This window comes from Schistocerca gregaria, chromosome 1, assembly GCF_023897955.1.
Source record: "Schistocerca gregaria isolate iqSchGreg1 chromosome 1, iqSchGreg1.2, whole genome shotgun sequence".
Lineage (NCBI taxonomy): Eukaryota > Metazoa > Arthropoda > Insecta > Orthoptera > Acrididae > Schistocerca > Schistocerca gregaria.
Genome location: NC_064920.1, coordinates 161,422,898 through 161,437,292, shown reverse-complemented (window position 1 = coordinate 161,437,292; position 14,395 = coordinate 161,422,898). Strand labels below are relative to the sequence as shown.

Here is a 14,395-nt window from a genome sequence, read left to right as displayed (position 1 = left end):
GACCACGGAGTAGAAGATGTGGAGGAATTCTGCTGCCTTGCAAGCGATAACTCACAACAGGTGAAGCAAGGAGAACATAAAAAGCAGCCTAGTATAGGCGAAGAAGGCGTTCCTATTCACAGCAAGTCTACTAGTATCAAACATAGGCCTTAAACTGAGGATAAAATTTCTGGGAAAGTACGTTTAGAGTACACGAATGTGCAGTAGTGACTTATGGACTATGGGAAAACCGGGACAGGAGAGGATGTGGTATTATAAAAAGGTGATGAAAGTCAGGTGAAATGGTAAGATAAGGAATGCGGAGGTTCCCTCAGAATCGGCGAAGAAAGGAACATGAAGAACACTGACAAGAAGGAACAAGATGATAGAACATTATGACATATGAAAACAGCTTCCATGCCACTAGAGGCAGTTGTAGAGGGTTCAAAGTGTGAAAAAGCCACTTCCAGATGAACACGCATTCGCGGCGGAGGCTCATCATACTAATCAGAAGACTGATGACCCAGAAAAATAAATAAAATAAAAATAAGGAAGTTTGCGCTTGGCCTGACATTTCATTCTTTGAGGCCGCAAATCGTAATTTATATACCACAGACTAAAGACGTAGAGCACAATAAAGACCACATTATAACATAGCCTGACACATTCTTGATATGTCCGCTGAGTTACAGTTTTCTGTCGTAATTACAGAAAACGGGTTTATGAACGTTTCTACGGAACATTTCAACATCATTAACAAAGTTAAATGTAGGCGTTAAAAGTTGTCAAATATTTTGCAGTCATATATATATAGAGAGAGAGAGGCAAAGAAGCTGGTACGCTGGCCGATGTGGCCGAGCGGTTCTAGGCGCTACAGTCTGTGTGTGTGAAATCTTATGGGACTTAACTGCTAAGGTCATCAGTCCCTAAGTTTACACAGTACTTAACCTAAATTACCCTAGGGGCAAACATACACACCCATGCCCGAGGGAGGACTCGAACCTCCGCCGGGACCAGCGCCCCAGACCGCTCGGCTAATCCCGCGCGGCGCTGCATTGTGGAACCGCGCGACCGCTACGGTCGCAGGTTCGAATCCTGCCTAGGGCATAGATGTCTGTGATGTCCTTAGCTTAGTTAGGTTTAAGTAGTTCTGAGTTCCAGGGGACTGATGACCTCAGAAGTTAAGTCCCATAGTGCTCAGAGCAATTTGAACCATTTTTGAACCTGGTACACCTGCCTTATATCATGCAGGGCCCCCGCGAGCACGCAGAAGTGCCGCAACATGACGTGCCACGGGCTCGACTAATGTTGGAGTAGTGCTGGAGTGAACTCACACCATGAATCGTGCAGGGCTGTCCATAAATTTATAAGAGTACAAGGGGGTGGAGGTCTCTTCTGAACAGCACGTTGCAAGGCATCCCAGACATGTTCTATAATAGTTATGTCTCAAGAGTTTGGTGTCCAGTGACAGTGTTTAAACTGAGAAGAGTGTTCCTGAAGCTATTCGGGACGTGTGACGTGTCGCACTGACAAGCTGGAATTGCCTGCGGTAATGCACAATGAACATGAATTGATGCAGGGGATCACACAGGATGCTTACATACGTGTCACCTGTCATAGTCGTGTCTAGACGTTTCAACAGTTTCGTATCACTCCAGATGCACACGTCCCACACCATCACAGAGCCTCTACCACCTTGAACAGTCCCCTGCAAATATGCAGAGTACATGGATTCATGAGGTTGTCTCCATACGCGTACACTCCGTGCGCTCGACATAATTTGAAACGAGAGTCGTCCGACCAGACAACAAGTTTCCCGCCATCAAAACTGCAATGTCGGTGTTGACGAGCCCAGGCGAGGCGTAAAGCTTAGTGTCGTGCAGTCATCAAGGGTTTCGTCGAACAGTTCCCACGATGACACTTGTTGATGGCCCAGCACTGAACTCTACAGCAATATGCGGAAGGGTTGCACTTCTGTCAAGTTGAACAATTCTCTTCAGTCGTCGTTGGTTCCGTTCTTGCACTATCTTTTTCCGGCCGCAGCGATGTCGGAGATTTGATATTTTACCGGATTCCTGATATGCACGCTAGACTCGCGAAATGGTCGTCCGGAAATCCCCACTTCATCGCGACCTGGGACACTTAAATCTTGATAACGTGCCATTGGAGCAGCAGTAACCGATGTAACAACTGCGCCAGACTCTTGTTGTTTTATATAGGCGTTGCTGACCGCAGCGCCATATGCTGCCTGTTTACATATCTCTGTATTTGAATGCGCATACCTGTATCAGTTTCTTCAGTGTTACGTAACCATAACATTAAATGATGTTAGCGTGCAAAGTATCTCAATGTAATACGCGTTGCATTGTGTACTTGAAAGTATGTTGTTGTTGTTGTGGACTTCAGTCTACAGACTGGTTTGAAGCAGCTCTCCATGCTACTCTATTCTGTGCAAGCTCCTTCTTCTCCCAGTACCTAATGCATCCTACATCCTTCTGAATCTGCTTAGTGTATTCATCTCTTGGTCCCCCAATTTTTACCCTCCACGCTGCTCTCCAATACTAAATTGGTGATCCCTTGATGCCTCAAAATATGTCCGACCAACCGATCCCTTCTTCTAGTCAAGTTGTGCCACAAATTTCTCTTCTCCCCAATTCTAGTCAATACCTCCTCATTAGTTATGTGATCTACCCATGTAATCTTCAGCATTTTTCTGTAGCACCACATTTTGAGAGCTTCTATTCTCTTCTTGTCCAAACTATTTATCGTCCATGTTTCACTTCCATACATGGCCACACTCCATACAAATACTTTCAGAAACGACTTACTGACACTTAAATCTATACTCGATGTTAACAAATTTCTCTTCTTCAGAAACGCTTTCCTTGCCATTGCCAGTCTACATTTTATATCCTCTCTACTTCGATCACCATCAGTTACTTTTCTCCCCAAATAGCAAAAGTCATCTACTACTTTAAGAGTCTCATTTCCTAATCTAATTCCCTCAGTATCACCCGACTTAATTCGACTACATTCCATTATCATCGTTTTGCATTTGTTGATGTTCATCTTATACCCTACTTTCATGACACTGTCCATTCCACTAAACTGCTCTTGCAAGTACTTTGCTGTCTCTGAGAGAATTATAATGTCATCGGTGAACCTCAAAGTTTTTATTTCTTCTCCATGGATTTTAATACCTACTCCGAACTTTTCTTTTGTTTCCTTTGCTGCTTGCTCAGTATACAGATTGAATAATATCGGGGATAGGTTACAACCCTGTCTGACTCCCTTCCAACCACTGCTTCCCTTTCATACCCCTCGACTCTTATAACTGCCATCTGCTTTCTGTACAAATTGTAAATAGCCTTTCGCTCCCTATATTTTACCCCTGCCACCTTCAGAATTTGAAAGAGAGTATTCCAATCAACATTGTCAAAAGCTTTCTCTAAGTCTACAAATGCTAGAAACGTAGGTTTGCCTTTCCTTAATCTTTCTTCTAAGATAAGTCGTAGAGTTAGTATTGCCTCACGTGTTCCAACATTTCTACGGAATCCAAACTTATCTTCCCCGAGGTCGGCTTCTATCAGTTTTTCCATTCGTCTGTAAAGAATTCGCGTTAGTATTTTGCAGTTGTGACTTATTAAACATAGTTCAGTAATTTTCACATCTGTCAACGCCTGCTTTCTTTGGGATTGGAATTATTATATTCTTCTTGAAGTCTGAGGGTACTTCGCCTGTCTCATATATCTTGCTCACCAGATGGTAGAGTTTTGTCAGGACTGGCTCTCCCAAGGCCGTCAGTAGTTCTAATGGAATGTTGTTTACTCCGGGGACTTGATTCGACTCAGGCCTTTCAGTGTTGTGTCACACTCTTCACGCAGTATCATATCTCCCATTTCATCTTCATCTACATTCTCTTCCATTTCCATAATATTGTCCTCAAGTACATCGCCCTTGTATAGACCCTCTATATACTGCTTCCACCTTTCTGCTTTCCCTTCTTTGCTTAGATCTGTGTTTCCATCAAAGCTCTTGATATTCATGCACCTTTTCTCCAAAGGTCTCTTTAATTTTCCTGCAGGCAGTATCTGTCTTACCCCTAGCCTATACATCCTTACATTTGTCCTCTAGCCATACCTGCTTAGCCATTTTGCACTACCTGTCGATCTCATTTTTGAGACGTTTGTATTCCTTTTTGTCTGCTTCATTTACTACATTTTTATATTTTCTCCTTTCAGCAATTAAATTCAATATTTCTTCTGTTACCAAAGAGTTGCTACTAGCCCTCGTCTTTTTACCTACTTGATACTCTGCTGCCTTCACTACCCATTCTTCTACTGTATTTCTTTCCCCCATTCCTGTCAATTGTTCCCTTATGCTCTCCCTGAAACTCTGTACAACCTCTGGTTCTTTCAGTTTATCGAGGTCCCATCTCCTTAAATTCCCACCGTTTTGCTGTTACTTCAGTTTTAATCTACAGTTCATGACCAATAGATTGTGGTCAGAGTCCACATCTGCCCCTGGAAATGTCTTACAATTTAAAACCTGGTTCCTAAATCTCTGTCTTACCATTGTATAATGTAACTGATATCTTCTAGTATCTCCAAGGTTCTTCCATGTATACAACCTTCTTTTATGATTCTTGAACCAAGTGTCAGCTTTAAACTATACTTAATAGAAATGTTAAGAGGCTGACTGCTTTTCACCATAGTTTATTTAGGTTGTATGTGAAACACAAACCGAACATTTAGCGAAGGGTGCAAAGGGTAGACTGTCCTAGAATACGTCGGTTTGTGCAGCTTTTTGTATCTTGAAAATCACTGACGTCGTTCGATACCGGGCGGAACAAAGCGTTCGATACCGGCGTTGTGTTGCCGTTCCGTCTGGTGTCAACATACCAACAGTTCTGTTCCGTTGACGTTAAGTGTGAATCGACCTTTACTTGGCTAAGCGAACTAAAGACTTGGCAGATAAGTGGGGGATATACACTATCTTCGCAAAAGTATCCGGACGGCTGCCAAGAATTCTTCCGGGTTGTATGGGCGTGGTCCATGGAACTCTTCTACCCCTGACGTTTCGTCCAAAGCTACGTTAGACATCTTCGGAGTTGCTCCTGATTGTGCTGTCTTGCCCACTGACAAGTCGGACGACGAAGAAGGGCCTAAACACCGTGGAAAGTGGACGTGGTCTGGATTTCACGTGATAGCAGAGATAAAATTTGTCAAGGATAAAATATAACTATCGATCATAGTACGTCAAAGATAAAAACTTCTCATCGATTCTGTAGTGGCACTGTCCATATATTGCTTTCATAGCTTTTCTTTTCTGTTGAAATTATCCCCATGTTTATATATTTCGATGGCTTCTCTATATAGCCGTGGATAATAGCTCGTCACAGTACATAAAACTTCAGTTTCCGAAAATTTCACTACGTGACCATCCGACTGAAGAGCATGTTCCGCCACAGCTGATTTGTCTGTTTTCCCTAGTCGGCAAAGACTTTTATGTTCCTTCAACCGTGTATTCACACTTCTCTTTCTGGTTCCAATGTAGACCCTACCACACGTACACCACTTGCAGACAGAGGGGGACGTTTATGCTTAACGGAACGAAGTGCTTGTCCTATTTTCTTAGTTGGTCTGAAAATTGGTCGAAGGCTGTGTTTCCTTAAAATCTTACCGATTTGATCCGTTACTTTTAAATGAAGTTTAGAGGAACCTTCTTCCATCGCCGTGTCCTATCGTTGTCCTTAGGCCTCCTGTTATTCGGTCGCAAAACTCTATTTCCTTACTAGATTACCCATTCTTCTCAAAAGCCTGCTTTAGATGTTTTAACTCGCACCCAGTTATTCCGGTGCACAAATCCTTTTAGCTCTGTCAAAAAAAAAAAAATGGTTCAAATGGCTCTGAGCACTATGGGACTCAACATCTAAGGTCATCAATCCCCTAGACTTAGAACTACTTAAACCTAAGAACATCACACACATCCATGCCCGAGGCAGGACTCGAACCTGCGACTGTAGCAGCAGCGCGGTTCCGGACTAGAGCGCCTAGAACCGCTCGGTCACCGCCACCGGCTTAGCTCTGTCCACTAGACTTTTAATTACACCTCTTTTCTGTTGTGGATGCTGATTGGTATCCTTATGCAAGCATTTGTCGGTATGTGTAACCTTCCGAAAGGCTGCCATCAGTCTGTTTCATAACGAAGACATCCAAGAAGGATGTTGCATTGTCTTTCTCCATTTCCATGTGCAAGATCCCCTCGCTTCTAAACTGATGCTGTTATTAGTCAGCTTAGCCGCGACTCCTTAGAGCGTGGTATATGTGACGTACAGTATAACTGGTCAGCATTTCCACCAGGAATTTGCGAGTGTAAGTCGGACCTTCCTTGATCCGCCTTGGTGGGTCGTGTCGTCGGATTTCCTCCTACCTGTACTGGGTGCAGCTCTCGTAAATGTCGTCCCGTGCAGATTCTTCATTGGCGCATTGGATGTCTCTGTAGGTGGAAGCTAGTTATATGAAATTGCTGTCGATTAACTTTGGGGTATCTATTTACTCGAAATTAAAATTCAGAATGCCGTAATATCACTTTTATTCCTAATAGATCAATAATGAAACACTCATGTCACAAACTACTCGTAACCGAGAGCATGGCTACCATCGAACAAGACAGGGAGAGCTCTTAACGCCGACTGCCGACTTTGGCGCGCAGTCCGTTTCTCTTACTAGTTTCGTCACAGTTCGTGGATTTCCGATCAAGTTCGTACTTACTAAGATATGCATTTGTTAACGAACGGGTGTGAATTTTAACGAGGCACAATTATGATAAATAGTATTAAACATCCAGAGGCCCCTCCTAGTATTTATGTTGTCGTAAATTACTTTAATTATTAAATATCAATAAACTAATTCGGTGACTTTGGCGCCAAGATGGCGGTACTTCCCGTCATGTATATTTCCCAGGCTGACGCTTGTTGCTACGGTCCAGCGCCGAGCCTCACCTCACTACGCGAGACATATGGTCGCTTCGTCACCTAGCCAGCCAGCATGGGAAATGTTCTCCGACTCATGGCCGGCTACGGACTACAGCACTTCCTAACTGTCGTGAATACATCAATCAGAGACAATAATTTATTAAAACTGGTAAAAATGTCTTTCTCGCGTAAGAAGCACCTTACATGTGGTAAACTGAATTTTAGGATTTATACTATTTAAATAACAGAAGGATTCCTCTAAAGCTTTTTTGCCATGTGACCAAACCACAAATGTATCATCCACGTATCGATTCTCGGCAGCTGAAACTTCCGGTCATGAAAGCCTTCATTGTATGATTATCCTATGTAGAACAGAATTCACCACTAGATGTCAGTAGAGGCGGATCAAGCAGTATTAAAGAGGGCGAGTAGTATTGTGTTGTCAGTAGAGAAGCAGTGACAGGAAAATGGAGCAGTCAGGAGAGCACACTGACTTCGAACTTGGACAAGTCATTAGATGTCAACTAAATAACAGATTCATCAGGGACATTTCAACCGTTCTAAAGCTGCCCAAGTCGACCGCTGCTGATGGAACTGTGAGGTGGAAATGCGAACGAACAGCTAAACCAATACCAGGCAGAGCTAATGAACCGTCGAACATTGCGGAAAGACATTGCAAAAAATCATATGAAATCGGTGGAAGGAACCAGTAGAGAGTCCCAAAGTGATACCAGCAGTCCAGCTAGCACGATGACTGTAGTTAGGGAGTTATAAATATGGCGTACGAAGCCACATTTTCTGTATTCAGTGCTAAGCGATGCTTGAGGTGGTGTAAAGAGCGAAGCGACAGGTCAGTGGATGACTGGAAACTTGTGACATCGAGTGGTGAATTATGCTATACCCTGTGTCGATCAATGCAAGGGTTTGGATTCGGTCAATACCTCGAGATGTTACCTGACATCATATGTAGTGGCAATAGTGAAGCACGGAGGAGGTGGTGTTGCGTGAGCCGGTAGGTTTCTGGCGCCAGGCGATATCGATTCTTACTTCCATTTTTGATCGTTCTCCCTGTGCCTCGTTCTCTTTGCGTCTTTGAGGCAGGCTATTTATGGCGGCGCGCATGCGCAAGTCGAGGAGAGAGGGTCCACGCATGAGCCGAGTCAGTCCGTGACGTGACGTGCTTTCCATGTTGTCGTTGTGAGGAGCTGACGACACCATGTCACGTGGCACGGCCGTGTGCCTTGAGGACCAGTTGAGTTGGAGCAACGAAGAAGCACAGGCCGCTGCCGAAAGGTATTGAAGTTGTATTAACACGGCTGGCCAGTGGCGACCAGGATTTGCTAATACCTCGAGAGATGTGTGGATGGAAGGCGTGTGAATTTCACATGAAGAAGAAGAAATTAATCGCCAAGGTTTCGTGGTGGGTTCCTCCTTCTATATATAGTGAATATTACTGGGTACTTAAGGACTGGTGACTGTTGCAGTTGCTCGTGCTAGTGGCCAGATAAACATTCACTGCAGTGGTAGCGAGACGAGTTATGTTCTGGAACGGCCATGAAATTATGTTACTAAAGTGGCTATAAATAGCGCCTCGCATTTGTAAGTTTGGATTTGGTGTTTAGTGGGACGCTGAAGGTAGCTGGTTTACTTGAACGTCATTTCTTAATTTAGTTACAGATTCAGAATTTTCTGATTTTACGAATTAGTGGTAGTTGTTATTTCTTAATAATTTCTTGTGTATATTGAAGTGATATTAGTTACTATTGCAATTTCAAATACCTATCTGAGGGTTGATTGTCACGTTTAGTATTGCACATTTGATTTATGTGGAGTCAGCCATTCGGCAAAGAGAGATTACCTTAAGTCATTGGGTGTGGACTGGCACATTTTTCATGTAGAATCTAGATTTTATTTATTTATTTATTTGGATCAAAGGAAACTAAACTCCTTTCTTCTGTTCATTGGTTAACTTGTAATATGTTTATATTAAGGTATTGCTTTTCTATACATATTTGTGTAACTTGTATATACTACAGTGTGTCTGCCGCTCATGTTTTCCTGTTTTCAGAAACGTGTGTAGTGGTCGAAGCGAGCAAACCTCGCCCCGCGAGCTTGCAGTGTGACGGAAATCTCAGAAGTTGAACTCAGGGCCGTCCGGACCCCGTTAACGTGCGTTTTCTCTATTCCATTCAACGAGGGGCTTGTTTTAGGCAGAAGATTTCCTACTGCCCAAACTTGAGTGTACGTTCACCCTTTCGATCGTGTGTTTGTGAAATCTTAATGGATTAACGTTTGCTCGTGTCCATCACATGTTCATCAAATTGACATTTTGCATGAAATCTAGAATTTTCCGGATGTCTAGTGTAGTAGAATCCTAAGCGTGAACAGAACAATTAATAGTACCCTTCAGGTCAGGTAGCATGAATTTTACGTTTCCAGTAAGTGTAAAACTGAGTGAGAAAGGCGATAGCCGACATTGTAAACATTTGGCTATCTGTTGTTACAGGCACGTAAAGGGGCCGTTGTCACAAGTGTGGCGGTTAATTTTGTAAATACTAATTGTGGATAGGGCCTTGATATGCAAATGTTGTTAATTCATTATTACTGCTGATGAATTCATGTGTATGTGTAACCAATAAAGAAGTGTTGCAACTACAAACTGGTTGTGTTACTAGTATACAAGGTTAGAGAGTGCAATCGGCCACACCATTACGCTATGGGGGTGTTTCTCGTGGTTATGGTGCCCTCCCGTTATTAAGCTTACGAAAGGATATGAACACGTTTTACAGCGTTGTGTATTGAGTACCGTAGAGGGAAAGTTCTGAAAGGACGATTGTTTGCGTCAGCATGACAAGACACCCAGTCACAAATCAGCATTCGTGAGGAAATGGTTTGTGGACAATAGCATTCCTGAAGCGGACTAGCCTGGCTAGAGTTCCGTCCTGAGACCAATGGAACTCCTTTGGGATGAGGTAGAACGTCGTCGTCGCTCCACAATCCGGCGTCTAACTTCGTTATCTTGTCTGGTTTCCGTCCTTGAAGAAGAATGGGATGTCATTCCTGCACAAGCATTCAGACACCCGACCGAAAGTGTCCCTAGCAGACTTCAAGCCTTCATAAAGCCCAGTATTAAAGTTCAGTAACAGCTGTCATCATCAGATTAGTAGTGTATGGCATCAGATAGTGTATGGGATAAGCGTAGTACCTTCAGGCTACGGGAAGAATATATAATCCCGCTACCAAAGAAGACCGGTTTGAGTAATTCCGAATCAACAACTTAATAAACCATGGATGCAGAAGTTGGAAGATTTTTCTGATTTCTCGGTCCTGTGCGTAACACCATTCAATCCATGTACACTCCTGGAAATTGAAATAAGAACACCGTGAATTCATTGTCCCATTGACACATTCCTGGGGTCAGATACATCACATGATCACACTGACAGAACCACAGGCACATAGACACAGGCAACAGAACATGCACAATGTCGGCACTAGTACAGTGTATATCCACCTTTCGCAGCAATGCAGGCTGCTATTCTCCCATGGAGACGATCGTAGAGATGCTGGATGTAGTCCTGTGGAACGGCTTGCCATGCCATTTCCACCTGGCGCCTCAGTTGGACCAGCGTTCGTGCTGGACGTGCAGACCGCGTGAGACGACGCTTCATCCAGTCCCAAACATGCTCAATGGGGGACAGATCCGGAGATCTTGCCGGCCAGGGTAGTTGACTTACACCTTCTAGAGCACGTTGGGTGGCACGGGATACATGCGGACGTGCATTGTCCTGTTGGAACAGCAAGTTCCCTTGCCGGTCTAGGAATGGTAGAACGATGGGTTCGATGACGGTTTGGATGAACCGTGCACTATTCAGTGTCCCCTCGACGATCACCAGAGGTGTACGGCCAGTGTAGGAGATCGCTCCCCACACCATGATGACGGGTGTTGGCCCTATGTGCCTCGGTCGTATGCAGTCCTGATTGTGGCGCTCACCTGCACGGCGCCAAACACGCATACGACCATCATTGGCACCAAGGCAGAAGCGACTCTCATAGCTGAAGACGACACGTCTCCATTCGTCCCTCCATTCACGCCTGTCGCGACACCACTGGAGTCGGGCTGCACGATGTTGGGGCGTGAGCGGAAGACGGCCTAACGGTGTGCGGGACCGTAGCCCAGCTTCATGGAGACGATTGCGAATGGTCCTCGCCGATACCCCAGGAGCAACAGCGTCCCTAATTTGCTGGGAAGTGGCGGTGCGGTCCCCTACGGCACTGCCTAGGATCCTACGGTCTTGGCGTGCATCCGTGCGTCGCTGCGGTCCAGTCCCAGGTCGACGGGCACGTGCACCTTCCGCCGACCATTGGCGACAACATCGAGACCTCACGCCCCACGTGTTGAGCAATTCGGCAGTACGTCCACCCGGCCTCCCGCATGCCCACTATACGCCCTCGCTTAAAGTCCGTCAACTGCACATAAGGTTCACGTCCACGCTGTCGCGGCATGCTACCAGTGTTAAAGACTGGGATGGAGCTCCGTATGCCACGGCAAACTGGCTGACACTGACGGCGGCGGTGCACAAATGCTGCGCAGCTAGCGCCATTCGACGGCCAACACCGCTGTTCCTGGTGTGTCCGCTGTGCCGTGCGTGTGATCATTGCTTGTACAGCCCTCTCGCAGTGTCTGGAGCAAGTATGGTGGGTCTGACACACCGGTGTCAATGTGTTCTTTTTTCCATTTCCAGGAGTGTAGCATCAAGTAAGTCATATAAAGCGCCGCAATTAAAGCACTTTTCTTTCTCAGACTGCGATATAACTTACTTTACAACAGATTGCATCTAATTGTGAAAGACGTATTAAGCATGCGAGAACATGAAAATGAAAATAAAGATGGACTCATACCAACATGTTTTATACTTTCTCTTCCCCATCCACAATATCGTCTTCGAGTTTGTTCCCCTTGTATAGACCTTCTTTCTATTCGTTCCGCGTTTTAGCCTTCAGTCCTGTGCTTAGCCGCCTCTCTTTTCTTGTACAGATTATTTCATTTTCCCATACGAGGCATATACCTTTACGGTAGTCACGTCTGCTTCTACGGCTTTCCATTTCTGTGCCAGTCATTCTCGCTTTGTCATTTTGTACTTTGTGCCTATTTCATTTTTAGTCGTCTGTATTCCGCTAGGTCTGCTTCATTGCTGATTATTTTTATATTGTCCTGTTTCAGCAATTTAATTTATTATCTCACACGGTATTCGAAGATTTCAACTGGACCTTATCTTTTGACATACTTTTTTTTCCTTTCTTGCTTTGTACATCATATTACACCCATCAGAACGTAGTGAGCGGTTGCTAATCCATGGATTAAGGCCCCAGAGACATCAAAAATCAATGAATTATGATTCAATAGAGGCAGTACACTTCTTACGTAAAACTACTCTGCAAACACTCCTGGAAGAATTGTGAAAGTTTGCTACTGGAATTAATGTACATCTGATATCATATCGAGTATTGTCTTCTACAATGTAGTTAAAACAACCATGTAAAACGCAAGTGATCAACAGTAGCATATTGACCTCTTGCGTTATAGGAAACAGTTTAGCCCCCAAACTTCCAGCATTTTTTTGCGAATAGCAAGCAGCTGGAATCGCAACAAGCAGTTTCACTTGACCTTCTCATGGATAAAAAAAAAAAGTGGAATTCATTACTAAAGATCTGAGCAGAGAGGTATGCTGATGTGTCCTGCACTGAAGTTCGTGAAAGGAAACCTCCATGGAAACATCAGGTGGAGTCAGAACGGCACCGCAGATACATTAAATGGCAGAACTTCATCATCTCTTTCTGCAGCAGCGAATCATAAGATTGGTGTGGGGTCAATACCTTGGTGGTGAGAAGTCTTCTGGAGGCCAAATTCGCGGACAAACTGCGCATAGCGCCGAGAAAAGGTGCTCGCAACATATTCGCCAACTCTGAAACACAGTAATAAAGGACCGTTTTAAGTTTTTTACATATATAAAAAAGTAATCTCTGATACAAATCGTTGTGTTGTTTTCATAATATTCACCTTTCAAATTTATATAATTTAGCATGGGTCCGAACCAGTAATGTTCTGAAAACATTTTTTCCCTTGTGACGTTGCTGCCACAAAGCGTGGTTTTGGAAGGATTCAACAATTTCTTGAGACGATGCAATCTGCTGTCAACGTATTTTTTTACTGGCATAAGGGAACATACAGAGGTATTTAGGTGACCAAGTGCTGTAAGTACGGGCAATGAGAGAGTTATACAATGTTTTTCGTTGATCAAATAATGTTTGACGTTCTGCACAACAGCTGCCATTTTGACGATGACGAACGATGCGACGTTTTCGTTTATCTTTCCTGATTTCATCGATGAGCAAACTGTCGCATCTCGTTCAGAATTAATCGTTCCACGATCCTGTAAGCGACGGTCGCGAAATTTCCAGTGCAACCAAATAGAAAAAGCCGTCATTTTTTTGGAAGTGCTTCGCGAAGGGATCTCTCCTGTTGGTTTACGTTCGTCTTGGAACATGAAGCAGTTGATTGCTGCTACAGCGTAGGAAATATCCGAATCGATGTGGCTCCTCTGTAAGCAAGACATACTAACGATGTATTCTGTCGTTACTTAGAAGCGAAGCCATTGCCTGCATTTAAATAATAACGTGCGCGCACTGTACAGTGCCGGCCTTTGAGGAAGAGCGGTTCTAGGCGCTTCAGTCTGGAACCGCGCGACCACTACGGTCGCAGGTTCGAATACTGCCTTGGGCATGGATGTGTGTGATGTCCTTAGGTTAGTTAGGTTTAAGTAGTACTAAGTTCTAGGGGACTGATGGCCTCAGATGGTAAGTCCCATAGTGCTCAGAGCCGTTTGAGCCATTTTGAGCACTGTATTGTACCTTAGAAAGAACAAGGTAAAGGTAAAATATTTATATACAGTATATTGATTTTTCTGTGTTATTGACAAAAGATATTTTATGCTGTACAGCAAAATCTGCAATGCATACCTGTGCTGGTGAATGAAATTAATATCAAAATTACCTAAACAGGTCACCAAATATTATGTCAGTAATATCAGAAATTGAGTTCGCCTTGATGCAAAACTCCTTGTTATTCGTTATTTCTTTATTCTCTCAAATTTGTTTCGGCGACAAATATCACCATCATCAGTGGTCGTTTTTAATCTAACACTTGCAGAAAATAGCATGGTTATACAAACACTATAGCACATTATTACATTTTTAATATTCGTTTTTTCAAATATAGTTTTCTATGGATACTTTCATGCTATCTTATTTATTGTGATGTTACAGCACGTTTTAAGAATTTTTGTCGCTGTTTGCGGCATATTTTCTGTGCGTCTTTTTTTCTGTTGCCGTTTTTTACTCAGCGAATATCATGTCATCTGCAATCCTGTGAGCGGCTAC

At 43.8% G+C, this 14,395-nt stretch overlaps 1 protein-coding gene across 3 annotated transcripts in view; it reads right to left on the bottom strand.

The window, feature by feature from the left end:
* The window catches only part of LOC126335656 (gamma-butyrobetaine dioxygenase-like), a 192,443-nt gene that overhangs the window by 101,361 nt on the left and 76,687 nt on the right, over positions 1-14,395 (bottom strand). For 2 of the 3 annotated variants that reach the window (XM_049999122.1, XM_049999114.1), the window contains exon 2: positions 12,833-12,921. The exons of the other annotated variant lie outside the window; for it this stretch is intronic. In XM_049999122.1, coding sequence (XP_049855079.1) covers positions 12,833-12,910 — 78 coding nt within the window. In that variant the 5' untranslated portion in view covers positions 12,911-12,921. The remainder of the gene's footprint in view (positions 1-12,832; positions 12,922-14,395) is intronic. 3 annotated transcript variants of the gene reach the window in all.